The sequence below is a fragment of the Sorex araneus genome, chromosome 9 (genome assembly GCF_027595985.1).
Source record: "Sorex araneus isolate mSorAra2 chromosome 9, mSorAra2.pri, whole genome shotgun sequence".
NCBI classification, from domain to species: domain Eukaryota; kingdom Metazoa; phylum Chordata; class Mammalia; order Eulipotyphla; family Soricidae; genus Sorex; species Sorex araneus.
This window is the reverse complement of record NC_073310.1, coordinates 61087582-61114194: the sequence shown is the minus strand read 5'-3', so window position 1 is coordinate 61114194 and position 26613 is coordinate 61087582. Positions and strand designations below refer to the sequence as shown.

Genomic DNA, 26613 nt, shown 5'->3' with positions numbered 1-26613 from the left:
TGTTGGCGTGGAGAAGAAAGTGAAGATTACAGAATTAAAACAGAATAGAATGTGTCTGCCTGTGTTTGTCAGCCTGTACTTTGTGGAGGCTTTCCTTACATTGGTTTAAATGCTTCTTTGGAAATTGGAGATAGTGTGTAATTTTCTAAATAAGTACAGAATGGACAATTTCTATAACAGTTTAAATGCAAAGTAGTAATTTAGAAGAGACGCCACGATTGGATCCTCTCTTGATGTTCATTCCTTTCCTTGCCGTAGAGACCAGGACTGAGCCGGACCTTGACAGGGACTTGACCTGAAAGATTGGTTCTAGAAGGCCTACAATGGATTTTGTGCACCGTGCCATTTCAAATCGTGCGGTGCCTCACTCCAAGGGAAATGAGCTTCCGTCACCTCGCTTTTCTCTTTTCTTTCCATTTTTGTACTTTAAGAAAAACAGAATCAACTTGAGCGAAAACTAAGGATAGGAATGGGAGAGGAAGATGGTGTTTGGGAACAGAATCGGGAGGTGAGACAGAAAATGTGCCTTCTGATCGTAAGAGAGGAAATCGGAAGTTGGCCTGGGTCAGCATTGTTCAGCTGCTGTACTGACTTTGGGCTGGTGTGGGTGCACTGCAACACTCTCTGTGGGCCTAAGGAGGAAAACCCACAGGGGTTTTTGGGCCCTGCACATCTTCCATTGACTTGAGCAATGTAGGGTTGGGTGTGTAATTTTTGTTTTTTTGGTGGCTCTTTTTGGTTATACCTGGTGATGTGCAGGGGTTACTCCTGGCGGCTCTGCACTCAGGAATCACTCGTGGTAGTGCTTGGGGGACCATATGGGATGCCAGGGATTGAACCTGGTCGGCCACATGCAAGGCAAATGCCCACCCTGCTGTACTATCGCTCCAGCCCCAGGTGTGTACATGCTGAGGCAGTGTGGATTGCTTTTTTAAATTATTTTGGAGGAGAATGCTTTATGAATATTGGATGACTCTGAGCCCAAACTGCAGGGATAATCTCTCTCCGCATTGGATTTCTCTTTGGAAACATTTCTCCACTGGATGTTTGCTTTCCCCGGTCGCTGACAGTGGATCCTTTGCTACCTGAGTTGAAAGCTCAGATCTGGAGTGATCCGTTGTCTGATAAGTAGAGAGAAATGAGGGTGCTCTATTTCCTCTCCTTTGCAGGGAGGAGGAGCAGGGGGCCGGCTATGGAGCCTGGCTCTGTTACTCAGCCTCATTATCCCTCCTGCTGTGTGTTTGCTCCCTACATCTCTTTATATCAGTGACCATTGTCACTTCACCTTGCGTGCTTTACTTTGAGTGCAACCTTGATTTCAGTATTTATAAATACTGCCTTTACTTTTATTCTCAATTAAGCTCCTTAAAGAGATTCTAACGTTTTGGGTGGGTTTTGTTGATGTTGTTGCAGGATGGGGGGGGGCGAACCTGGGATTGCTCAGGGAACACTGATGGTGCTCCGGGACTGTCTGAGTCCGGGGGATCAAACCCATGTCTGCCTTGTGCAAGGTGGCACCTGAACCCTGGCACCATTGCTCCAGCTTGAGCCTAACGTTTCAGAGATAACCACGGTTTGTTCCCTAAAACACCTTTACCCCGGCTTATTCTACAGCTTGAAAAGAAAAATGATTCACCTTGACTTTTGTTTCACTTGCAATTTTAGCTTGATAGTAGGCTTGTTTGTCCTTACAGTGACTTTTGAGAGATTTTCATTTTTGCTTCAGACATTTATTCCATGCCCAGCTCCTAAGATATGCATATATCTTAAGGTTTTTTATTTAATTTCCAAATAGACACTTGTAAAAAACTAAGGCTCGCCGAGGGGCGCGTGCACTCTCTGGGCGGCTCTGTCTCACCGCCCACGTTCGGTGCCCTGGAACCACTGTGTATGGGCTGGATCAGGACAGCCATTGGCCAAGGACAGGCGAAGGAAGAACGAGGACCAAGCTGGTTGCTGATTAGTTTATTTCATTCTCTCTCCCTGCTTCTCTCCTGGCTCTGGATCTCTCTCTGGATCTCTGGATCTCGCCCCCCAACCCACTCTTACCGCCTAGTTAAATCTCCCCAGCATGAGGGGGTTGGGGTCTACACCTAGGTGTGGTCACAATCAATAGGGTGAGGTTCCTTTCCCTTAGGGGATGCTTCTCCTAGGACTTAATTCTCTTTCAGCAGGAGGATCCACCCAAGGGCGGAGTCCCATGAGTGTGTTTCTCTTCTCCTCAGCCAGCAAACATATAAGAATTCATAATATTAATCATTTTGTATGGACACAATAAGAGATGCTTTAAAGCTTATAGAATTGCTCTCCTGGGGCCATCTCAATCTCAGACTACAGTGCTCAGGCCAGATCAGTCTTTCCTATCCCTAGCAGCATCCTAGTCTCATCATTACTTTTGGATCATGACAGCATTTGTCTGTGATCAAGCTCTTAACTTATAGTTAAGAATTAGGCACTTTGGCCAGGCCCATCTCGATGCCAGGGTAGCACATAACTCACCGCTTGCCCTGGATCTGTCCCATCCCTCGTCGGGACCCTGCTTTTGGGGTGCTAGGAACTGAGGGCAACTGAGGCTTAAGTGGAGAAAGCATATGCCCGGGAGGGAATAATATTCGAGGCCAATTAAATCCCAAGTTACAAAAGCATAATATTGTCTTCTCGTGTCCATGCAAAAAGGACATTGCTTTAAAGTAAATTATTCAAAAGGCACAAGAAGAGGAGGAAGGCAATATTAACTTATATAATATAAATTCAGTATCCTAGGAAGGTCTGACCTTACAAATTAGCAGAGTCAGATTAAGGGAAAGCCTCGGATTAACTCTTTTGGGGAAGAGAGAATGGAGAAGTGATTATAGCTAAACAAAGGGATGGGAGAGATTCTGGAACACCTTCATGGGTGTGACTGGGGTAAGCCTAAACTCCGAGGAAAACCGGGACAAGCTACTTGTGGCAAGGGGGGAGAGGACAAAGTAATGTCATCCTACAGACAGTCACTTGCTCATGTATCCATGCTTCTTCATCACATCAAACAAAATACTGATCCAACCAGTCTTGCTGCTTAGACCTTTGGGTATAGGGGGCGTTTCACTGCCTCGGGAGCAGAAGGCAGCAGCCCCTTGTCAGGAGCACCATGCAGACACTGATTGTCTTAATAGAAAGAAATCAATCCCATAATTGAGCCCTTTAGCAGTTATTAGTGTATACCAAATTCACTATGGGTAATGCTCAGAGGCTAGACTAAAGAAATAGAAAGCAATATAAATCAGTCGCCTGAAAAGAGTTATCACCTTTTGAGACATCAAGTTCAAGGAAGTGACAAAAATGCTTCCAAGTAGAGAAAGTCTTTGTATCTGATCCCGTCTGCATCCCTGAACTTGCTGTAGAAATTCTAAGCAAAGAGACCATGGGCAGCCCTAAGGTGGAGGCATTGGGGTGAGGGCTTCTGTTTATGCTAGTCCCTGGGTCCCCATGACCTGGCTGTCTCAGGCGGGCAGCTCTGCGTCCCTTTTTTCAGCCCTGCTCTCACTGGATGCTGCCCAGTCCCCTCTCTGTCCCCTGTCCTCAGACCCTGCCCTATTCCTAGGTGACTCCTCTGCTTTCTTTTCTCGTTGTTCAAACCTGGAAGTCCCCGTTATCTGGCTTTACTCCATCCTTCCTACCCCTCTGAGTCAGAACAGTTAGAAGACACAGGTGTACACACTGCCTTCCAGAACCCCCACTCCCCTTCCCCCACTGCGTCCTTGTCCCCTCTGCCTTCCCTCTCCACTGGGCTGGGACACCCCACGGTGTCTACCTGAGGAAGAACACAGCTACGCCATTTCTGGCTGCTGTTTTAAATCATCGCCTCCCCGTCCCCAGGGGACCATCCCGATCAGCAGAGACACGATGGCAAATGCCCTGCCTGCTGTCCCATCACTCCCGCCCCATTAGGATTTTATGATTATGGGACTGGAGTGATAGCAGAGGGTAGGGCGTTTGCCTTGTACGCGGCCGACCCAGGTTTGATTCCTTCGTCCCTCTCGGAGAGCCCGGCAAGCTACCCAGAGTATCCTGCCCGCACGGCAGAGCCTGGCAAGCTCCCCGTGGCATATACGATATGGCAAAAACAGTAACAACAAGTCTCACAATGGGGATGTTACTGGTGCCCGCTCGAGCAGATTGAACAATGGGGTGCCAGTGCTGCAGTGCTAAAGACGTAGAAAGGCATGTGCCATTGTTATTTCTCTTAAGGAATGTGGGGGTTGGAGAGAGAGTTCAGGCGGCACATGTGTCTCATCACTTGGGGTTCAGACCCTGACACTGCAGGTGAACAGTCAGCAGCGGCGTCCTGCCCTCCCCATCACTCCCATTTCCTTCCCTTCTTTTTTTGTAGAAAAGTTCCTTTACGTGTTGTCCAGACCCATGTTTCTCAGTCTTTTCCCAGCTATGGTTTCCTTTCAGCTGGGTTCCTTCCTGTGGCTCCCCTGTCCTACCAGTCGGTCCCCATGGCTCTGCCGGCTCCTGCATTAATGCCATTGCCTTCCTTGGAACATCCTCTGGGGGACTCTGGGGTGCAGGTATGTGCCATGTGCCACCATATATCCCTCTGGCCCTGCTCAGCAATTCAGTTCTCCTAATGCCGCTAGGGGTCACTCCTGAGCACGGAGCCAGGATTAGCCTCTGAGCACTTTGGGTTGGGACCCAAATCCCACCTCTGGTGGCGCTCCAGACAGTTTTTGTTTCTTTTTTTCAAGCTTTCACTTGGGGAACAGCACCCCTTAAAATTCATAAGAGGGGCCAGAGTGATAGTATAGTGGGTAGGGCATTTGCCTTGCACGCGGCCAACCGAGGTACGATCCCCAGCATCCCATATGGTCCCCCAAGCACTTCCAGGAGTAATTCCCGAGTGCAGAGCCAGGAACAACTGAGCATTGCTGGCTGTGACCTAAAAAGAAAAAAAACATCATGACAGGGGCTGGAGCAATACTACAGAGGGTAGGGCAATTGCCTTGTATGCGGCTGACCCAGGTTCGATCTCTGGCATCCCATAGGGTCCCCCAAGCACTGCCCGGAGTGATTCCTAAGTACAGTGCCAGGAGTAACCTCTGAGCATTGCTGGGTGTGACTCAAAAAAGTGCCCCCCAAATAATCATAGCAGTTGCCAAGTATTGGAATTCAAATTTGAGTGCTCGTGTTTCTCCTTGGTTCATATCTAGACCTTGGGCCTTTGTTCTTTGCATATTATTGCGATTTCATGACTCTTTAGCTCCATCCTCCACCGAGACCACAGCCAGGTAAGACAGATTCGAAAAATCTGGAAACAAACTGGATTTTGTCTGTTCTACTTCCCTCATGAGTTCCCTGACAGGTCTGAATGAAGAGATCTCTGAGGCAGGAGATACTGTTCCGGAGGTCCATGGGTCCAAGAAAGAAACAGGCTCTTTCCCGAGCTCACCTGCTGCTTCCCGTCACATATTCTGAGGAGAGGGAGGACAAACACTTGTCGGGAACTATGCAAAGCATCAGATAAAAAAGCACAGCTTAATTAATGTCCGCATCTCCAGAGGCCAAGCAAACTCAAGGAGGGTAAAAGGAATAAAAAGTCATTGCTTTCCTGATTCCCTGCCTCCACAAATAGTTCTGGAGTTGTAAGATCTATCCCCTAGTGTAGGATAACATAGCCTCAGGTAGTTTAGGTTTATTGGGTTACTCCCGTTACAGTGCTCCTATTCCTCTTTGTTTATTTGTAGCTTCTTTCTTAGTGTTCTGTTGACTTGTAAATAATGTGTTTCTCCTCTCCTTGTCCAACAAACATATACGCATTCATAATATTAATCATTTTGTATGGGCATAGCAAGAGATGCATTAAGCTTTTAGAATTGCTCTCCTGGGGCTATCTCAATCTCAGACTACAGAACTTCTTTGTTCTTTTTTATTTGGAACATTGTGCCTTTTGAAATCATGTCAATACTAAGGATTTTAGTACATGTCTAGTGTACAGGGGTTAGCCGTTAGTAAGTCCCTCCCTCCCTCCTTCCCTCTCTTCCTCTCTCGCTTCCTCCCTTTTCTCTCTCTCTCCCAGCCTCCTCTCTGTCTCTGTCTCTGTCTCTGTCTCTGTCTCTGTCTCTCTCTCTCTCTCACACACACACACACACACACACACACACACACACACATACTCTCTCTCTCTCATGGAACCAAAGAACTTACATTTTATTCCTGCATGCGTCCTGATTTCCAGTTGCTACAAGCTGTGCCCTTGTAAACATGTATTTCACCAAATCATTTTCACCTTCATTACTTGTAATGCTTTCAATGAGAACAATACCTTTTTCTCCTTTTTGGAAGTAGGAGGTATGTAGCCGTGAGCTTGAAGATTTCCTGTCTTGTGAATACTAAGGAGCTGTTTTGTGTTGAAGAGCCAAGTGTAGAAAACAACAATTACACCAGTTGTTCTATGGACATTTGTGTTTTCAGGGGAAAAGGGACACAGTTTCTTAATTTGTTGTTTTTTTTCTTTTTCTCTCTTTAGACAAAGCCCGTTGCCTTTGCGGTTCGGACAAATGTCAGCTACAGTGCAGCCCATGAAGATGACGTTCCCGTGCCGGGCATGGCAATCTCATTCGAAGCCAAAGATTTTCTGCATGTTAAGGAAGTACGGAACATAATTTGAATTTATCTACCCGATATTTCCCTTGAAACATCGTTTCTTATTCCCTGTTGCTGTGTAATCACCTTGCCCGGAGCTGTAGCCGTGTGCTTTCTGCACAATATCAGTGCCCTTGACACTTTCCTAACTATATATGACACCATTTTAAAAGTTCATTTGTGAGTATACTGATGATTTAGCATTTTTATTTGGGTGCCATGACTTTCAATACTGTTAATATAAAGTCCCAGCATACAACCATCCACCATGCCAGTGCGCCCCCCCCCCCCCGCCCAATACTTCAAGGTCCCCTCCCAAACCCTCTCACTCTACTACCCCTTGGCAAACCCAGTTCTGCAGGCCAACTTTTAGGGGTCTTTTGCTGTTGGCCATTTGTTGGTCCTTTATTATGTTCCATGTGAGAGAGCTTTCTGTATTCGTCCTTCTCCTTACTGGCTTCATTCAGCATGACACCCTCCAGGTAGCAATGTATTTAATTTAATGTGTTTTTTTTTTTTATGGCCAAGTAGCATTCCATGGCATGTATATGCCATTTAGCCACTTGGCATTTGGGCACTTTAGGCACTTGGGTTGTTTCCAGATTGTGGCTACTGTGAATGGTGCAAATATGTTTTGGAAATACCATTTTGGAACTCCTTGTTAAAGAAGAAAGAAGTCACTAGACTCTCACGATAACATCAAGACCTTCCACCTCCATCCTGGGCTCCATGACCCAGAAACTAGGAAGTTTTTCTACATAGATGATCCTTTTTTATGTTTAACCATTACTTTTTTTTCTTTTTTTTTTTTTTTTTGCTTTTTGGGTTACACCCAGCGATGCACAGGGGTTACTCCTGGCTCTGCACTCAGGAATTACTCCTGGTGATGCTCAGGGGACCATATAGGATGCTGGGATTCGAACCCGGGTCGGCCATGTGCAAGGCAAACGCCCTACCCGCTGTGCTATCACTCCAGCCCCTTGACATTACTTTAAGTGTGTGGTCTGAACCATTGTTTCTCCCTTCATGTCTCAGTTTAAGCATCTAATATTTTTCTATCTCTCCTCTCTGCTGGACTCGAATATCTGGTTCTCTTGGCCCTTCAGTGCTTTGTTTCTCAGCACAGGAGAAAGAGATGGTAGAACTCAGAGACCAGGGACACAGGAATGAGACAGAAGAAAAATCCCTGTCCGTCATGATAAATATATCCAACTTTCAGTTAACTGTGACTCAATCTGTGAATTGTAGAAATCCACCCTCAATTAAGGATTACTTTGCATCAACATTTGCCTAATGTTTGTCAGCTAGGACACTATTAATTGATAAGAAATCCCTCCATCTATTGTTCTCAATGTGTGAGCATGAGCTTTCTTTGAGATCTGCAAATATTTACTATGGTAGCACTTCTACTGGGCTGTGTGTGTGTGGGGGGGTGTCATCATAGGGCTTGGGAGCATTTGCAGATTTCACTGATCACTGCAATAAAAGGCAAAGGAGACAATGCTGCAGTGCAAAGGATTGGTAAAATTTGAACCAACCACTTCATTCTTTTAGAAAGAGGCACAATATAGTGTCTAGAAAGGAAAGAGAAAGTTTTCAGACAGGATGGTGTTGCTGACCTCTGACAACAGGAGGTTAGGCTGGTCCAGCGTCTTCTCTTGGGAGCTGATCCCTCAAACAGGGCCCCATTTATACCTTGAACAGAAAAGAAATACGGAGCGGAAAAATACTGTTCTGGAGAGGGATATCAACCTAGATCATAAAGCTTCTAGAATTAGTATTTCATCTGCAAGAGAGAATTTGTCAGTCTCAGCCTAAAAGGGAACAGACATCTCATCATGGTCATTGGTAACCTGTTTGCACAAAGGTAGATGCCATCTGGGGCATGAAATAGTTCTGGTAGATTTAGGACTTCTCTGGCCCTGTTCTACCATGTTTCATTCATTAGATGGCAGAAGTGGATGAAATGAATTCTCCTTAGCACACCCTCGTTCCTCCTGGCCTAGGAGCTGTTAACCTTGGAACAAGTCGGTGCGTCCTACTCAGGCCATGGCTGCTGTGACAGACCCTTTGCCAGTGCCAGCACAGTGGCACCAAGAGAAAGGGCAGAGGAAAGTCTGTGGGGGCAAAACCCATGAGCCTCAGGGTCTCCAGGATTGGGAGCTTGGAGGCCAAGGCCGTTGTCTCCTGAGCCCGGGCTGTTTTTCATTGCTGAATAGTTCATGGAGAAGAAAGACAAGGGGGCGGGTGAGCGTCCCTACACTGACCTGCACTGTCTCGATTCTGCCTTTAGAAATTTAACAATGACTGGTGGATAGGGCGTTTGGTGAAAGAAGGCTGTGAAATCGGATTCATCCCAAGCCCGGTCAAACTCGAGAACATGAGGCTACAGCACGAGCAGCGAGCCAAGCAAGGGAAATTCTACTCCAGGTAGGCGGAAGTGGCCCCGTGTGACCGTGCGCGTGGCACCTCCCTCCCGGCACTGTCCTGGCCTGTGGCCCACCATCCTTTTAGTGGGTGCAGAGCACGGTTAAGAAGACACCCTAGGGGCTGGAGCGATAGCACAGCGGGTAGGGCATTTGCCTTGCACGTGGCCAACCCGGGTTCAATTCCCAGCATCCCATATCATCCCTGAGCACTGCCAGGAGTGATTCCTGAGTGCATGAGCCAGGAGTAACCCCTGTGCATCGCTGGGTGTGACCCAAAAAGAAAAAAAAAAAGAAGACACCCTAAGAAGAAGAAGAAGGGATAAACTGAGGCTAGTTCAAAGTTGACAGCAGGAGCTTCTTTAGGGTAAGCAGAAGAAGGTGAAGGCAGTTGGGGTCCTGGGTGTGGGGTGGGTTGTACTGGTGGACCCTGATGTACCTGGGGAGAGGCCAATGAGAGTCTGCTTTAAAACAAAACATGGGCCAGTGGGCTCGCACAGTGGGGAGGGCACTTACCTTGCATGCGGCCAAACCATGTTCAATCCCCAGCATCCCTCGGGGTCCCCTGAGCACAGGAGTTAAGTCCTGAGCAGCGCTAGTTGTGGCCCCCACACAAAACAAAATACCCGAAAAATACCAGCACTTAAAATTCTCTGGGTAGACAAAGCCAACCCGTCATCTGAACAAAGCCTGGCACAGCCCACGAAGCCACACCGCCAATGGCCCAATGGCCCGGTACTTTCTTATTTCCCAGGCGCTCACATCCAGCTTCCTAAGTGGCTGTGACGTCCGCTTTTACAGGAAAGCTCGTCCTTATTAGTACCTTAGGTTTCATTCTCCCAGGCGCGCAGGCCTGAAATTTTTCCATTTCCGAGCCCCCCGGAGCTATTTTAGATTGAAAGCCATTCACCATCGGTAATAATACTGCAGATGGGCCTAGAAACACGGCACCCGGCATCTGGTTTGCATCCAGCTCGGAAGAGAATTGAATGATCTGACAGTTGCTAATGAGAAGAGAGAAGGTACACAAACACTTCCGAGCAGCCCGGGCGCAGGAGTGACACTCTGGGCTCTCTCCTGAAAGTCCCCACGCTCTGAGCAGCACTGGTGACTCGGTCGCTGCCTGCTGTGCCAGAGACACCTTTGGAAATGACGGTCTCGGCGCCACTGACAAATAGCCCTTCCTGTGGTCAGTTCGTTTCATGTTCACTCGAGAGTCATTTTCAGTTCTGCCCACTGCTGAGCGCTCACGGGGGAACTCAGTGTGACACTGGGTAAAACTGCCTTGGCAGAGAGCAATTAGAGGAGTTCTGTGAGAGGCTGGTACTGGACGGTCCTTCCCAGGATCTCGAGTGGATGGCCTCTCTCTTAAGAAATCACTCAGAGGTCTCCTCAGACATGGAGTGGGTTTTCAATGGAATCCTTCAGCCATCAAATCCAAGACTGTATCCGAACCTTCCTTGGGGAGGGATGGGCTAGGAACCAGCCTTTTCTCTGAAATGAAAGAAAGCAAAGCGTTTGTTTACTCCTACTTCTGTGTTATTGATTCATTTCAGGATGCTCAACCCTCTGACAGGGATCTTTTTTTAGAAGAATACTTTGCAAGCAGCAGCCAATCATTCAAATAAAAGGAGCTTTAGGAGAACTAATATCTTTTTACCTGCTGGGATCTTTTAGTACAGATAGAATCCCCTACCTCATACTTGACATTCATTCATCTTTGGGTTATTGGGGGCTGTGAGTCTTTTAAAAGTAGAGGCATCACAGATGAACACACACAGATAAACACCACACAATTCAATTGTAGGATCTTGACGATCTAATACTGTTCATTTCACTTCTGTTGGCTTTATTGGGGGTTTCTTCATCTATTGTGATATGTTCATATTTGTTAAACTCTTACAGTATGGAAAATTAATTTTCTGGGACATAGGCATTACTGTTATTAATTTGGTTGTATAAATTAAGAACTTATAAATGAAGAACTTGGGGGGCTTGGACACCCAAACCTAGAAGCCGAAGTTTTAACCTCTCCCAAACCTTAGAGCCAGCTAAAAAAGCCTTATGATAATAGCTTCACATATTTCTTTCCCTTTGAATGGCATCATGTATGGCCTATAAGTGTTGGTGTCAGTTTTAAGAAAATTTAATCTTTTCCAGGAGATGTGTATATATTTTATGGTCATGATAAAGTGGAACATTATATATTTTATGCATTTGTGGCATAAGTTAACTTTTCAGATATTTCTAGGGTACAAGGTTTTTCTGAGTTTTTTCAAATTGTTTCATATTCTCCCAACTTTTATTCTAGTGTACTTATTGAAAACCAGTCCTCATAGGATAGAGCCACATAATTGAAATCATGTCACTGAAGGGGCCACCGAGCTGGTTGAGATGTGAAGGCACCTCAGCTGGGAAACAATTTGGATTTGATTTTTATTTCTTGGAGGGTATTTTGGAATTTTCTAGGTTTTTCTTGTCAAATGACTTGAGAAGGGTTCTCCAGTGGAATGAATTTAGAACTGTAGTTGTAGGTCACAGAAAGTGATTTGAGGGTGTCCAGAGATTTTGGTATGTTACTCTGCCTTGTGAATCAGGGATGTGGAAAGAAAATATTTTTTATGTGAACACTAAGAAATAAAATCAAGGGTAGAATTTTTTTCAGAGATAAGCTTGTATATCTTTCTCTGCTGCTTCATACACAAAATGGGGAGAAGAAACTACTTCCTGGGAGTTAGAAAGGGAGATGTTTTGGCCAAAAATGGCTTAGAGAGTCATTTCCTCTGCCTCAGCTGGGCTCCCCCTCCCACCTCCCCATCTTAGCATCTTATGATCAGTCGGCTTTGTAAGAACCTAGGGGCCATGGGTGTCTTCGCCTTTACTGCATTGATGAGGTAATAGGCAATAGAAGTTCAGGAACTTGCCAGGGTCACACAGCTAGATGGTGTAAGGTTCAGGGTAAAACCCTCATTAATGGACTTCAGGCTGAACTTGTACAAACCCTGATCTACTCTTTATTCTGCATTGGTTTCTCTATTGCCCTTTGCAATATTTCCTTATGGATGAGGGGAATAAAACATACCAGATTCTAGGAAATGGAGCTACTTCCAATGACTACCTACAGATGTGCCCTCGTTTGATGTTTCTTTGGGTTGTTTCTCTCCTCAAGTGTCTGTTTACATATGTCAAATACATTTTTGCTTAGAGATTTGTTTACATCTTTCATGTACACAGTTTTTGTGTTGAGAACACAGCCAGATTTTAGTGTTTTAAAACTCTTGCTGTGTAAATTCTAAAATCAATAGAAATCAAAGGCAGTAGAATGAGGACTCACGAGAGCGGGGTTTCTATAGAATAAAAAGTTCAGGGCAGTTTTGCATCCTGAATGTTTCTACTGTTGGAATGCTTGAAACGGTCTTATACAATCAATTCAACGAGACTAAGAAGACTTTGAGAGAAATTATACAGTGCTTAAAAAAAATAGTTCTGGAAGAAAATTTTATAGTCCTGCTCATGGGTATTTTTTGAGTATCTGCCAGAAACTGTTTTCTAGAAATCCCACTTTTTATTAGTTTTATATTTGTCTGGTCTTTATATGTACTAGAGTATCTTTTACGAACATTATAAAAGCTGTAGCACCTTCTCACTAGTTGCTTATAGCTTCAGAAGTTTATTTGTTTTAGGCATTAAAATTCCAGAAGAATTGCAATAAAACACAGCCTTTTCATGGAATGTATATTTTAATATTAATATTTACTGAAGTAAATGTTGCCCTTTGAAGCACAGACATTAGCAGTTCATTCAGCTAAGCTCTGCTCGGCTATAATAAATGTCAGGTAATAAGATTGCCTGGCTAAAATTTCATGTCCATCTTTTCAGATGCTCCTTTCCTCCTTCATCTCAGAAGGGGCCATTTAGTATTCTGGAATTTAGCATGTGGAGACCTGACCCAAAACCTAAGCACTTTTGTTCTAATATTAACTGCAACTTTTCTATGACTCTAAAGTACATCTTATATCAAACAATAGAGTTTGGTGATTCTGAAAGAGTTTCAGGTCATACTGATTAACGAGGCTGAATCGTTCGTTTACCCAAGCTCGAGACACATTCTGGTTGTTACCTGGAGCACATGCAAATATCACATTCTTTCATCTGGTTTTAAAGAGGAGCCAGGTTTGGGTGTCACTGAGTCTTTCTTTTCAGTAAGTTACTCATGAAAACTCCAGTACTTCCACTCGAAGCATACAAAGACAAAGAAACAAGCGAAGTGCAAGGGAACTGCTGACTCCTGGTATTAGCCTTGAGGGTCTCAACTTTGCTCAAAGCAGAAGCAAAGAAGCTCTGCTGTTGTAGACAGTTTGAGGGCAGCAGAAATTACCAGGTCTCCTGCATTTTCTCAAGGTCTGTTAAAATTAACCCTGGAATTTGAAACAGAGGCTCTTATGGTTGTTGCTAAGGATTCCAGGAATCTCCACAGGGAAATTACTATCTGCCTCTTTGTGGGAAAGAGCCAATAGTTCAATAAAAACACAATGAGTAATCATGGTTTATTGAACAGTAACAAATGTTTTAATATCTGCAATGGGTGTCAGAGTAATATGAATTTTTGCTTTACTCCAGTAAATCAGGAGGAAATTCATCGTCCAGTTTGGGTGACATAGTACCTAGTTCCAGAAAATCTACACCTCCATCATCTGGTAAGTCGGAGACAGTGCTGAATGGCACATCTTGCATTTCATGCTTTTCAGAGCCTGTTTATGGACTCTGAATCACCTGCCCTAGAAATGTACAAAAGGTCAGAAATAAGAATGTCCACAATTTTGGAACAATATGGGCTGTTGGCTTTCTAGGTTTGAAAAAAAAATGTACATAGACTGGGATGTGTTGGTTCTGATTTGCTGAAGATGGTCAAGGCGATGTAGCCGACCCCCCCCACCCCATACCCAGTCAGTGAATGGATGAGTAACGCCTCCCACCAGCCGACACACACACAGACACCATGTCATGTGAGGTGCTAGCTTCCAAATTAAGTGAAAAATAAAGGATGAGAATCCTAGGAAGAAAGTGAGGTTCAGTGATTGGTCTCATGTGAGCTATACCCACTAGGGTCTGGGCAGATACAAAAGATGTAGAAAACTTGAAAAACAAGATGGAAATGCCTCTGGGATGAGAACTATTGCTTCATTTTCCAGGCTGTAGAGAAGGACACCAAGCTATATCTGAATTTCACAATCAATGATGTTTTAGTGGAAGCAAATATTGTGGATGCCATGCAAAGGAAGGGAGGGAGGGAGGGAATGAGGAAGGAGGAAGGAAAGAAAAGAAGGAAGGGAGGAAGGAGGAAGGAAGGAAGGAAGGAAGGAAGGAAGGAAGGAAGGAAGGAAGGAAGGAAGGAAGGAAGGAAGGAAGGAAGGAAGGAAGGAACGAGTTTATCTGAAATTTGAATTTAACTGGATTTGTATTTGTTCAATCCAGTCGTAATTAACATCCTGTGCAGAGTTCTATAAATAGATATTGCCTTGGTAAAACTACATGAAAACCAGAGTCTTAATTTGCTGAGGGATGAAAGTGGGAGAGAGAAAGATTGCAATTGTCCGAAGGCATATTTGAGCTAAAGATTTCTAGGGGTGAGTGAGGAAGTGGGAAGTGGGAAGAGGCGAAAGACACAACTGTGTCTCCATGGAGAAATGGAGGAACTCTGTCCGCTAAGTACGGAGTTTGAGACCGTCTCCCTGTCATGCTGATCTCTCTGCATTCCCGGCTGAGGGTGGAGGAGTCCCGTCAGGGGTTTCTCAGCACAAACCACGGGACTCTGAGTAACATTGACATGCAATAGAAGGGAATCGCTTTAAGATGGATATGGATTTCAGAAGCCACGTGCTTACCTGGGACTTGCCATCTTTCGAAATGGTCCAAAAGTAAGAAGCATATTGACAAGTAAATCCAGGAAGGTTTCAGTGAGGCGCTATCTTCCCTTGATGAGCAAGGAGGAGCAGCTCTGTGAAAGGTGAACGGAGGCATCCTGGCTGCTGCTACTGCTGCTTCTCCAACCTGTATGGTTGCAGGGCTGACCCTGTTCCCTGAGGTCTACAGTCAACAGCTCTCTTGGTACAGCCTTAGGGAAGACACCCACAGGCTACAGCTCTATCAGAACAGCCTAGGAAAAATGTCCACAGGATAGAGCTCTATGGTATAGCCTAAGGAAAGATGCTACAGCTCCGTGGTACAGCCTAAGGAAAGGCACCCATGGGCTACAGCTCCGTGGTACAGCCTTAGGAAAGACACCTCAAGTAGTCACTCGGGACCTTCACAGCACCAATGAAGGGAGAGCCCACGATGCCTGGGGTGCAGCCGTGCCTCTCTCCATCCCGCTCTCCCCCCACCCCCCACAGAGCTCAGCCTGCCTTCTGCAGACCAGGGAGAACCTGGCCCCTCCGCAGCCTCGCTGGAGCCTGTGACCCTGGAGCACTCTCGTTTGGAAGCAGGAATGTGAACAGGCACAGTCGTTACTGTGTTAATGCACAGACATTACCAGTCGTCGGCATTCTGAGGACTGTTAATGTCTTTGTGCAGCTGCCCTCCATGTCCTTCTTGGCAGAAGTCTCTGCAAAATTGAGTGAAATGGAGAGTTGAACGTAACTAAAATAATCAGTGGGCTAGACCGATAGTACTGCAGGGAGGGCATTTACCTTGCACTTGTCCACTTGTCCAGCCCAGGCTCAATCCCCGGCATCCCACATGGTCCCCTCGAGTACCGCCAGGAGTAATTCTGTGAGCAAAGAGCCAGGAGTAACCCCTGAGCATTGCTTGATGTGACCTAAAAAGCCAAATAAATAAATAAAAATGATTTGAAATTTCCTCCAACTTTCCCACATCCAGGCCTTTGCAGAAACCTTTCTGAGAAACACTAGGGACACCGTGGACTAGACGGCATCACTCAGAAGAGTGCCTCAGGCTCTTGCTCTAATTTTCTAGTTCCAGAAAATTCTTCCCAGAGTTTCCTCTACTCTCTGAGGAACACAGCCTCCCCTAGCCAGGGTGGAAGCTTTGCTCCCCCAGACTCACCTCACTCATAAGCATCAGCCTGAATAAACAGGCGTGGATACCCTCAGTTGGAAAGAGAAGCATTTCCGGCTAGCCAGCTGTAGAACATGTACCCCACACGTCTGTACACCTGTGTGGCTCATCGTATCCCATGCCACCCAACTGAGCTCAGTGACCTAAGATCAAACTGACATTTATATCTCGAAAGAGAATTCCCAAGGCTCTCTACCAGAAACGTTGATAAAAAAAATACAAGCAGGCTCTGAGGAAGGATGGGGGGTGGGGGGCACCATTTTCAGATTTATAGATGGTTTCTCTCACCTGAATGCCAGCATGGGATACTATCAATCCCAGGGTAAGAGCAGCCTGCTGGGGGCCAGAGAGATCAGCCCTGACCGTGGGCAGGGTACATGCACGGAGCTGACCCTGGTTTGATCTCCGGCATTGTATATGGTCCGCCAAGCCCCACCAGGAGTGATCCCTGTGTACTTCCAGGTATGGCCCCCAAACCGAAATAAATCGCTAAAAGAACAGTCTAAAAAAGTCTAAAACAGTCCTTAAAAAAAAGTGCATCAAACAATGAAAAGAGCTGAACATGCTGCTTGACTCCTTTGGGGACTTTTTTTCATGAGTTTTGAAAGTGGCCCAAAGTCTCAGTTCTGTGTTTCACAGCGAATGTTCTCGGGCTGATGTTACCTAGCAGGTAGAACTAGTACCCGGGGGAATTTCACTTGAAAACCCTATATCCGCAGTATGGGGACAGGGCCACCCTGGTCGGGCTCTGTGACTGCGTCGCTGGACATCCGGGCCATGTCACAGCCAAACTCTTTATGCCTCCCCCCCCCCCCCCCCGCCTGCTAGAAGAATAATCCACTGAGCGCAGCAAACCATGCCAGGTGAACAAACCACAAAATCCCCAAACCTGGGCCCTTGCCGGCACCTGTCCACTCTCAGGCAGCCTCGATTTCGGAAAAGGGAGCAGCACTGTCCCTCACATGTGACCTCCCTGGGCACAGTAAAAGTGATGGGAAAGAGGAGAGCATGTGGGAGTTTACAGCCAGAAGGAAACTCGCGCTGCCCCAGTACCGACACACTTCCCACACTGACCTGTAAGGGAAACGCACTGGGCATGCCAGGTATCGGCTCCTTCGAGGGGCATTGCCCCCCCAGCAAGGGAAAAGGAGGGAGGAAACGAGGTCTAGGTTTCCAGAAGGCTGAGTCACGCAGTAGCACCCGTGACTGCATGCTGTGAGGTATGCTTGGTGCTCTCTGATGCTGGCCTGTCCTGTTGCTTGGGAAGGTCAGCGGCAGGGAAGGGCCCTTGTCTGAGCCCACGGAACTCGCATCCCCTCCATGGGGATGTGTCGTGTCACAGAATGCCCGCCTGGGTGATTTTCTGCCACGAGTCTCACAGTTATGCTCCACCACAGAGTAATTTCCCGGGGATGCTCAATGCACTGATACTTTAGGTGTCCTGACACTGGGGACTGGGCTCCACTGGGAGAGCAAAGGGTCCATCCATGTGGCCGAAAGGACCTGGAAAACAGTGGCTCTAGCTCGGAGAGGCAGCCCCAGGCAGGAGACGTGAGCGCAGAGACAGACCAGTGTCCGCATCCCGGCTCTGCTGAGATTATTATTATTTATTTATTTTTGCTTTTTGGGTCATGCCCAGCGATGCTCAGGGGCTACTCCTGGCTCTGCACTCAGGAATTACTCCTGTCGGTGCTCAGGGGACCATATGGGATGCTGGGAATTGAACCCAGGTCGGCCACGTGCAAGCCAAACGCTCTATCTGCCGTGCTATCGCTCCAGCCCCCGATTATTTTTTTTTTTTTAACTAAATTCCTTAAACTCCTTTAAATTCAAGAGTTTAGTTTTGGAATCTTAGAAATGAGACGTTGTTATGGAACTTTAAAAGTATTTTGCTGGAGAGAGAGAGCTCAAGGGTCTGGATTCAGAGAGACACAGGAGACCTGGGTTCGAGCCCTGACCACTGCCAGGAGTAACCCTTCGCAGAGAACTGACAATAGCCAGGTGTGGTCTAGAAACCAAAATGTAAATAAAACAATTTTTCAAAATTTGCAGCTTTGGTCCCACAGTTGACACAGTCCCATATTAGCTGCACATGGAACTACTTTATCTTTAAAATGAGACAAGGGAATCTGTCTTCATTTAATATTCGTGCTGTTTTCAAGTGGAAAGGTTTTTCTTTTTTCCTTGTTATGATTTGTTTAGTTTTGGGGGCACACAGGCATTGCTCAGTCTCCTGGCTGAGCACTCAGGAATTGTTCCTGGTGGTGCTCAGGAGACCATATGGGATGCTGGAGATCGAACCTGGGTCGGCTGCCTGCAAGGCAACCGCTCTACCGGCCATACTATCTCTCTGTGCCCGGGAAAGACTTTTAAAAGTGGAAGTAGGTTGAACCTCTCACTTACCAGTGAAGCGTATCCCAGTGGCCTTACACTCTGGGTCTTCCTACCTTTCCACTCTGCCTCTCATGTGAAATCCAGCGGCCCTTTAGAGTTCCTCAGAAGAATGCTGTCATTCCTTGGGGTTCATTGCATTTGGAGACCACCAGATCCTGAGACACAGTCAAGCCCCCACACAGCACCTCAGAACCATTTTAATCAGAACCCATGCTCATTCATTTGTCTTGTGCATCCCTCCTAAATAAGAAAAAAAATATTTTTTATTTTTTGTTTTGTTTTTCGACCACACTTGGTGAATCTCAGGGGCTACTCCTAGCTCTTTGCTCAGGAATCACTCCTGGCTGTGCAAGGGGATGCCGAGAATCAAACCCGGGTTGGCTGTATGCAAGGCAAACGCCCTGCCCACTATAGTCGCTCTCTCTGGCCCCTCAGTTTAGAATTTTCTAGTGTCTCTTTTCGAATGCCTGTTGCAGTATACCTTTTTGCTCTGCTTGCCTCTGCACACAAAAAGCAATCCAAATAAGTCTGAGGCATGTTACAATGAAGGTTTCTGGTGCAAGCATTTATTACGTAAAAGCGGGTTTAAGATCTTGCTCAAAGTGAACCTAAACATTCTGTCCTGTACTTATAGAAATGACAGTTGGCACGGAAATGATCGATATTGCCTTTGAATCTAGACGGAAGCTGTTTTTCTGAACTGTTATGTAAGACAGGGAGCGGCCAAGGTGTCCAGCCAAAGGAGATTACAAGGGGAATTTCCTTCCATTTTGTGGGATCAGACTCCATAGCATTTTTCATGTGCTTGACTGTGCTAGACCCTCCCGATAGATCTCTGATGATGGTTAGCATTGTGGGATTTGGTTTTATTTAATTAAAAAAAAATTTATAACCCTTTTCCACTCTTGTGTGCCTGATGATTTTTGAATTGTTTGTCTGTATATAGCTATAGACATAGATGCTACTGGCTTAGATGCAGAAGACAATGATATTCCAGCAAACCACCGCTCCCCTAAACCCAGTGCAAACAGTGTAACGTCACCCCACTCCAAAGAGAAAAGAATGCCCTTCTTTAAGAAGGTAACTGTGACTTCCAAGCTCCCTCTGTGCACTTGCTCAATTGCATTGCGTCACACTTCCAGTCCCGTCGACTGTCTGCGTCCTTTGACAAGCCAGTAACATGCATGCTCTGTTATTCTTTGTTTCTTTTCCATGCTGCTGTAGCTAAGCAGAAGCAGAAATCGGTAAGTTTGCACCCACATAAGCTGTGTGTATCCTGCCACTGGCATCATTAGCACTAAAGCCCGCAGTTTTATTAAGTACCATCGTTTGTGTCTAAGAGAAGAACCTATCAAAAACGCTGATTGAGTCCATGTATTGCAAAGCAGCTAAATCCAGTGAGTGGCCTATTCCGGCACCATTACAGTTCTTATCCTTTTTGATGGAATAATAGCTACTCCCCAAGAGGATCTGTTGAAACCTTCCAAGATGTCAGACACTGACAGTTCCCCATAATGCACCTCTCAGTGCATGCTTAGTTTGTCTGTCTTTGGCTCTTCCTTCCCCCATGCCCAGAAATCTAACTAATAATCTAGCATAGTCAAACCATTAAGGTTCTAATTTATGATACCCAGATACATCATAGCTTGTGCTGGAAAAAAAAAGGCACTTCATTTTGAAAATGTAGTCAGTATTTAAACTTCTGACCCATTAGGTGCAAAAGGTACAGATGAACAAGACCAGTGGAAAGCTGCAGGCTTGTTTTGGCGGTTTACTGTGAGTTTTTCCCATTGTCATGTATAAATTCTCCCCATCTCTCACCTCCTCCCTGGGGCAGGCGTCAACACCCCCCGCCCCCCAGAGTCTTTGCACGGGCCTACCTAGGAGCTGCCAGAGTCCTCTCTGTCCAGGTGACCGTGACGCTCTCCAGTTTCCATCTCTTCCCATTGTTCCACGCCACTTGCCCCCGTCTCTACGCTCCCATAAGTTCTTCCCATTGATGCCCCCTCGGGGTGTGACCCCAGCTCTACCCCACTCTCCCAAGCACCCCCCTCCAGAGCTCCTTTTCTTCTCTACACACTAGTGTTTGGCATTTGTGCAGGAGCTCTGGGTATCTTGAATGTGATGTCAGAGCCACAGACTTTGATAAAGAACGAGGGGTCGTTTGCTTTAGAAGACCTCGGCACTGCAGGCAAAAATCCAATTCGTGGATGTCACCTGAGCTCGGAGGACGGAGCGCAATGTGCAACGTGCCTCCCTGCCAAAGGACTCCTCTCTCTGGTCCCGTCTGTTCGGATCACTTGCAGCCCAGTGATGCACCTCGGTCCCTAGTTCCAGAAGCCCAACAAAGCCATGTCAGTCATGACAAGTTTCTAGACGTCCACATACTCTTAATTCCCCAAACCTTAAACATGTTTATAGCAACTGGGGCTGAATGAAATGAGCAGGAAATTTTTTCACAATAGCACGCAAAGTACCAGTATTCCATCAAATAAGGTAATTTCTGTAGCCACCCTATGCAGAAGCCAACTGACTGCCAAAGCAGGGTTAACCCTTTGCTACCTGGCAGTCACAGATCAAAGGAACCAAAGACATAATCAGGCCTGGGCCATGTCTAATGCAAAGCCTTGAAATAAAATTTCTTGGTAGCTATTATTAAAATGCACGCAATTTATATTTCCAATTACAATGCCAGGAAAGGTACTCTTGCACTGTGTCGTTATCAGGACTTGGCTTCTAATAATTTCTAACCCGATCCCAGGTGGGATCAATGAAGTCACTGGATATGCTTATGATGCCTTCGGCACTGGTATTCATTCTTCTTATGTTATTGATTATGTGGTCGACTTCGATGTAGTGTTCAAGAGCTGAAAATGCAACCTGAGATGGGATGAGGTTATGTTCCATGATTAGGTTGCTTTTAGAGTGGTGCTTGTGTAGTATTTGTGCTATCACTGTATTATGTTTGTCTTTTTTTTCCGTTTAAAAATGTACTCTATTGTGTCTATTAAAATTCATTTTGAGCAGCAAGTAAAATTGCAAGCAGTAAAATTTGACAGTGCAGTCAAAACAATATTTTCTCCTTCCTGATAATACCATTCCTGACTTTTGGTGAAATTTCAGATGGAACATTTTCAATATGTAATGCTATTTAATTCTCCCCTTAAGCGAGTTAAATTCAATCAAAGGGCAAAAGTTTGTCAATGGGCCAATTTGAGCAACCATGAAATGTTCTCCAGCTATAGCCAAATGTAAAAATCACATTTGCACATCAGTTTATCAAATTCTTAAAATACTTTAAGGACCATTTTTCTCCTTTGCTCTGCCTGGGTTGTAAAATATATTTTCAAACATTCCTTAATACAGAACGATTTATATTGCAATGATTTGTTTATCCCTGTCTCCAAAGCCCTTTCTCCCTCAATTCTATCTCAATTCTGTAATTTAAAAAATACATAGTGGCGTATTTGATATGCCAAGAACAGTAACAAGTCTCACAATGGAGACATTACTGCTGCCCGCTCGAGCAAATCGATGAGCAATGGGATGACAGTGACATAATTAGAGATGGCATGTTTATATTTCCTGCTCTCAAAATAGCCATTTTGAATATAGTCAAATAAATGAGCTGTTACCTAATATTGATGAAATTTTAATTTTAATTGCTTTATTTAAAGCACTGAAACTGAGAAGTTTTGGACATTTTGAAAAATTGCTACATAATTTAGATCCTCACCTTCCTCTTCCAAAAAAGACATTATTGTGTTTTAACTTAGTTATATCACAGAAACAGTACCTGAACATCCTTGAGAATCGTACTGGACAAGTAAGTCGCTAGTGACCCCTCTTGGTCTCTAACCATTTGAATATACTGTCACTCACTCACTCCTTTTTTCTAAGACACACAAACTGTCCATTTTAATTTCCCCAGTGGAAAAACTAGAAATCCCAAAAATATGACTAAAGTGTGTCGAAAATATGACTAAAGTGTGTCTAGCGATCCTAATGGTTGGGACACGCAAGCATCCTCACTTAAACTCCCACCATGCAATGGGAAATTTGAAATATTTGGGAAACTAGAGCTACGATGTTTGAAAGTGAGGTTTGATCCAGGTAAGACCAACAACTTAGATGCAAAAGCAGTGCCAGCTTTCCTTTCTCGCAATTAACCAAGCCCGCTGGCTCTTCCAAAAACAAAAACCAAACCAGAAACGCATCTGAAATGCACTATTCACTTCGGGCAAGCCTGCAGCACACCTTTTTCTTTCTTTCTTTTTTTTTTTTTTCTGCATGAGGCATGCGTCTGTCCGTCTGACCAATCCGCCAGCCTTGGTTCCAAAGCAGCGCCTCCTGCTTCAGAAACGTACGGCAGACAACTCTTAAGACAATCCAGTCAGTGGAAAAGTTGAGGGAAATAAACCTGCCCGTCTCGAAATGGGTTTATTTCAAAAAGAGACAAGTTTACAAGTGGTGTGCAAAGCCTTAGACGGCCACGCTCAGGAAGAGCAGTTTGTACCTTTCAGAGGCTTCCCTGCCCTTTGCGTGTCTCCTGAAGGTCTCTTCTCTCTGTAGACAGAGCACACGCCCCCCTACGACGTGGTCCCGTCCATGCGTCCTGTGGTTCTGGTGGGCCCCTCGCTGAAGGGGTACGAGGTAAGTCACCACACTGCACCTTCCTCTGTCCAGCTGCTCTCCATGTCCCTTCCTGAGCCTGGGATTTAAGTGCTCCTAGGAGCAAAGCGTGTTTCCCCAGCTATGCTCTCTCTTTCGTTGTTTTCCTTTTTGATAGTTTTAAATGTTTTTGATCACCGTGAATTACAGAGTCACACAGTTATGTCGAGCTGGCTCCTGACTATGATGCCTTGGATGGTGCCAAAAAGGACTGAGATCATCTCAACAGCCGGCTAATCCTAAATACAATTTTTTTCACTTATTTAAAAAGAAAGGGTGGGGGGGGGGGCATTATTTTTGAGCCACACCCAGCTGTGTTATGGCTTGCTCCTGCTAGCGATCACTCGGGGACCACTCCTGGTGGGGTTTGGAGCTTGGGGTACCAGATGGGGTGCCAGCGGTGGAACCTGGGGAAGGACTTTCCCACAATCTTCGGAGGAGTCAAAATTCTTTGTTTTCCTCCTGCAGGTCACAGATATGATGCAGAAAGCGCTGTTTGACTTTTTGAAACACCGGTTTGAAGGGCGGTGAGTAGTACGGAACACTGCGTCTTTGTTTTGAAGCTTATCAGTCCCACTGGGACAAGTCTGGGAGCCCCAGAGGAAACTCAAATCTCCGTGGTGGCGGGAAAGAAGTGTCTGTCAGCCCCACCTGGTTTGATAAAGAATCACTTGTCTGAGCTCAGCACATCCCCGGCTCTGGCTAATCCGGCTTTGCTGTAGCTGTGTCTCTGGGCTCAACTAGCTGAATCACATGACTGCCCCATTTCTGTTTTGTTTCGGGGGGTGCATACCTGGCTGTGCTCAGAGCTTACTCCTGGCTCTGTGCTCGGAGCTTGCTCCTGGCAGGGTTTGGGGGACTGGATGAGGTGCATGGACCAAACCTGGGTCAGCCGTGTGCAAGGACTATACCATCTGCTATACCATCAGTCTGACCCTCATTGTACATTTTTAACAATGTGAACGTGCCACCTCTCCTCTTCAAGCATTTTGTTTTCCCATTTTGTTTCCCCAGGACTACAGAAGGCAGTTTATGTAGCTTCTGGTGCTCCGCTAGATAAATATTTACTAGATTCTTCCTTCCGTGTCCATCCCAGCTCCTGTAGCCATTATAGACAGAGATAACAGTGAATGTAGCCTATTTTAGTGATACAGTCTCACACCTTCTCAAAGCATTTTCTAATCATATTGACTTTTTAGCAGGGATGGCAAGATCAAGGAGGGGAAGTTTTAAAGCAGGAAAAATACTGTCATTGACCAAGTAAAGGACTGAGAGACCCAAAGAGAAACACAAAAACTGTTTCCAGTTTTTTGTCTTGCTTTTTGCATTCGGGCCCCATCATCGTCTACCTAACCAAATGCTCCTAATTAGATTTTTTGGTTGTTGTTGTTTTCATAACTTGAAATATTTTCATTATTTTTATGCCAGGAAACACAGCTTCATCCTTGGGCTCTTGGCTCGGGCCAGGGCTGTGCGCATCTGGCCGCGTTTCAGAGGCGTCCGCTCCTGTCCTAGGCTCGCTTAGCGTTTGTTTCTCTCTCCCTGGCTCTGTCACTCCCCACTGCTTGGAACTCTCCACGCACGAACGTGCACACCCAGATATTTCAGCTCAGCCCGGCACCGTTTTCCATGGCCGAGCACCCGCACTGCCCTTTCCTGAATGCCAAAAATGGGGAAACGGGTTGGAATTTCCTGACTTCACTTCTGTTGAAAGCAGAGTGAGTTTTGAACTTGGCAGAGCGAGTCCGACCCCTGCTGTGTGTGCCTTGGGCCTGCATGCCTCGGGCTCTGCCTCTGGCCTGGACTGACTTGAAAGAGCAGACACGCACAGATCTGGCCGAGGCGCCACCTCTCTGCCAGTGGGCCTTGATGATGTTTGTGTTTTCTGTTTTGCTTTTTTCCGGGGGTGAGGGGGGGGTCACACTCAGCGATGCTCATGGGTTACTCCTGGCTCTGGTGGTGTTTCGGGAACCCTATGGGATGCCGGGGATTGAACTGGGGTCAGCTGTATGAAAGGCAAACACCCTCTCCGCTGTACTTTCGCTCCTGCCTGGCTTGTGATGGACCTTATCTCTGCCTCTGGAGGCCTAGGTCTGAAGTCTGATATTCTAGGTTGGTGATCAACAATTCAAGTTATCAAAGGAAGTCACGGGGTGATTTTTAATTTGGATTTTTTTTTTTTTTTGGTGGTTGTGGTGAGGGAGCTCCCGAGCTACGCTCAGGAGGGCCAGGGGACCCCTGGCATTTCAGTGCAAAGGTCCGAGGACGCAATGCTGTCAGACCCTGTGGTGCGAGAGATCACCAGGCCGCTGGGTGACGCCTGGGGGACCACGAGTGCCAGGAAACCAACTCTGCTCAGGTGCCCGTGACGCCTGCTTCCTGACCATTCTACCTCCCAGCCCTGTGGCAAAATTTGTAAAAGTTGTACGGAACTGTGCCTTTTTGTGACCTGTGGCCAGTATATAGAACGTCTTTGCCTTTGGCAAGCCCAGACAGCAATGACCTCATCAAAAACCTCAGAGAGGTGAGCTGGAGAGCACAGGGGTTAGGGCCCTGACTCGGGTTTGATTCCCGGCATCACATACTCCCCCTGAGCCCTCCCAGGAGCCATCCCCGAGTACAGAGCCAGGGTTCGATCCTGAGCACCGGCAGGTGTGGTCCCCAAATCAAAGGCACCAGAGAGGACACAGGGATGTGGCCCTGCACAGTGACATTTCCCAAAGCCATTGCAGCGAGTGGCCGCTTTCATGTGGTCCTCAGAGCAGAGCTGTTAGAAGGGAGCAAGCCAGGGACACGGGGACGCTGTGGCCACAGCTCCTGCCCTGCCGTGGTGACTGACACTTCCGAGTAGGCTCAGCCACTCTTGTCACTTTTTTGTCCAGGATGGTGCATCTGGACAGCACGCAGGGTTTGTGGAGACGCAGCCCAGCCTCTGGCCCTCAGCCGCGCCTGCGTCCCGCGTGTCACTCTGAGTCCTGCCTGGATCCCTGCCAGACTGTCCCGTAACTTGTCCCTCATTTCTATTTTTTTTTCTTTTTCGATTTTTGGGTCACACCTGGCGATGCTCAGGGGTTACTCCTGGCTCATGCACTCAGGAATTACCCCTGGCGGTGCTCAGGGGACCATATGGGATGCGGGGAATCGAATCCGGGTCGGCCGCATGCAAGGCAAACACCCTACCCGCTGTGCTATCGCTCCAGCCCCTATCCCTCACTTCTAGCCTCTGAACTGAGGCCCCTTTGTAGAGGGGCTCTGCTCACCCGTGTCCTACATTGTTGGCTAAGTGACCCTAATCTGGGCTCAGCATCTGCCACTTGCTGCTCCGCATCCTGTACTCTCTTCTCCCCCGAGGGCGCAGGGCCACCCCAGCAACCCCCAAGCCACAATAGGTATGTAGGAGATACTCGCTCGACCTGTG

The 26613-nt window shown here is 46.5% G+C and overlaps 1 protein-coding gene across 6 annotated transcripts in view; it reads left to right on the top strand.

Annotated features, from left to right (window-relative positions):
- Positions 1 to 26613, top strand: part of CACNB2 (calcium voltage-gated channel auxiliary subunit beta 2) — a 325617-nt gene that overhangs the window by 283711 nt on the left and 15293 nt on the right. For 4 of the 6 annotated variants that reach the window (XM_055147054.1, XM_055147055.1, XM_055147057.1 and 1 more), the window contains 6 exons: positions 6512 to 6634; positions 8921 to 9057; positions 13674 to 13750; positions 19471 to 19604; positions 23097 to 23177; positions 23664 to 23722. In XM_055147054.1, coding sequence (XP_055003029.1) covers positions 6512 to 6634; positions 8921 to 9057; positions 13674 to 13750; positions 19471 to 19604; positions 23097 to 23177; positions 23664 to 23722 — 611 coding nt within the window. Of the gene's footprint in view, positions 1 to 6511; positions 6635 to 8920; positions 9058 to 13673; positions 13751 to 19470; positions 19605 to 19748; positions 19769 to 23096; positions 23178 to 23663; positions 23723 to 26613 lie in introns of all 6 variants that reach the window. The other 2 variants (XM_055147056.1, XM_004605348.2) reach the window with 1 other exon arrangement.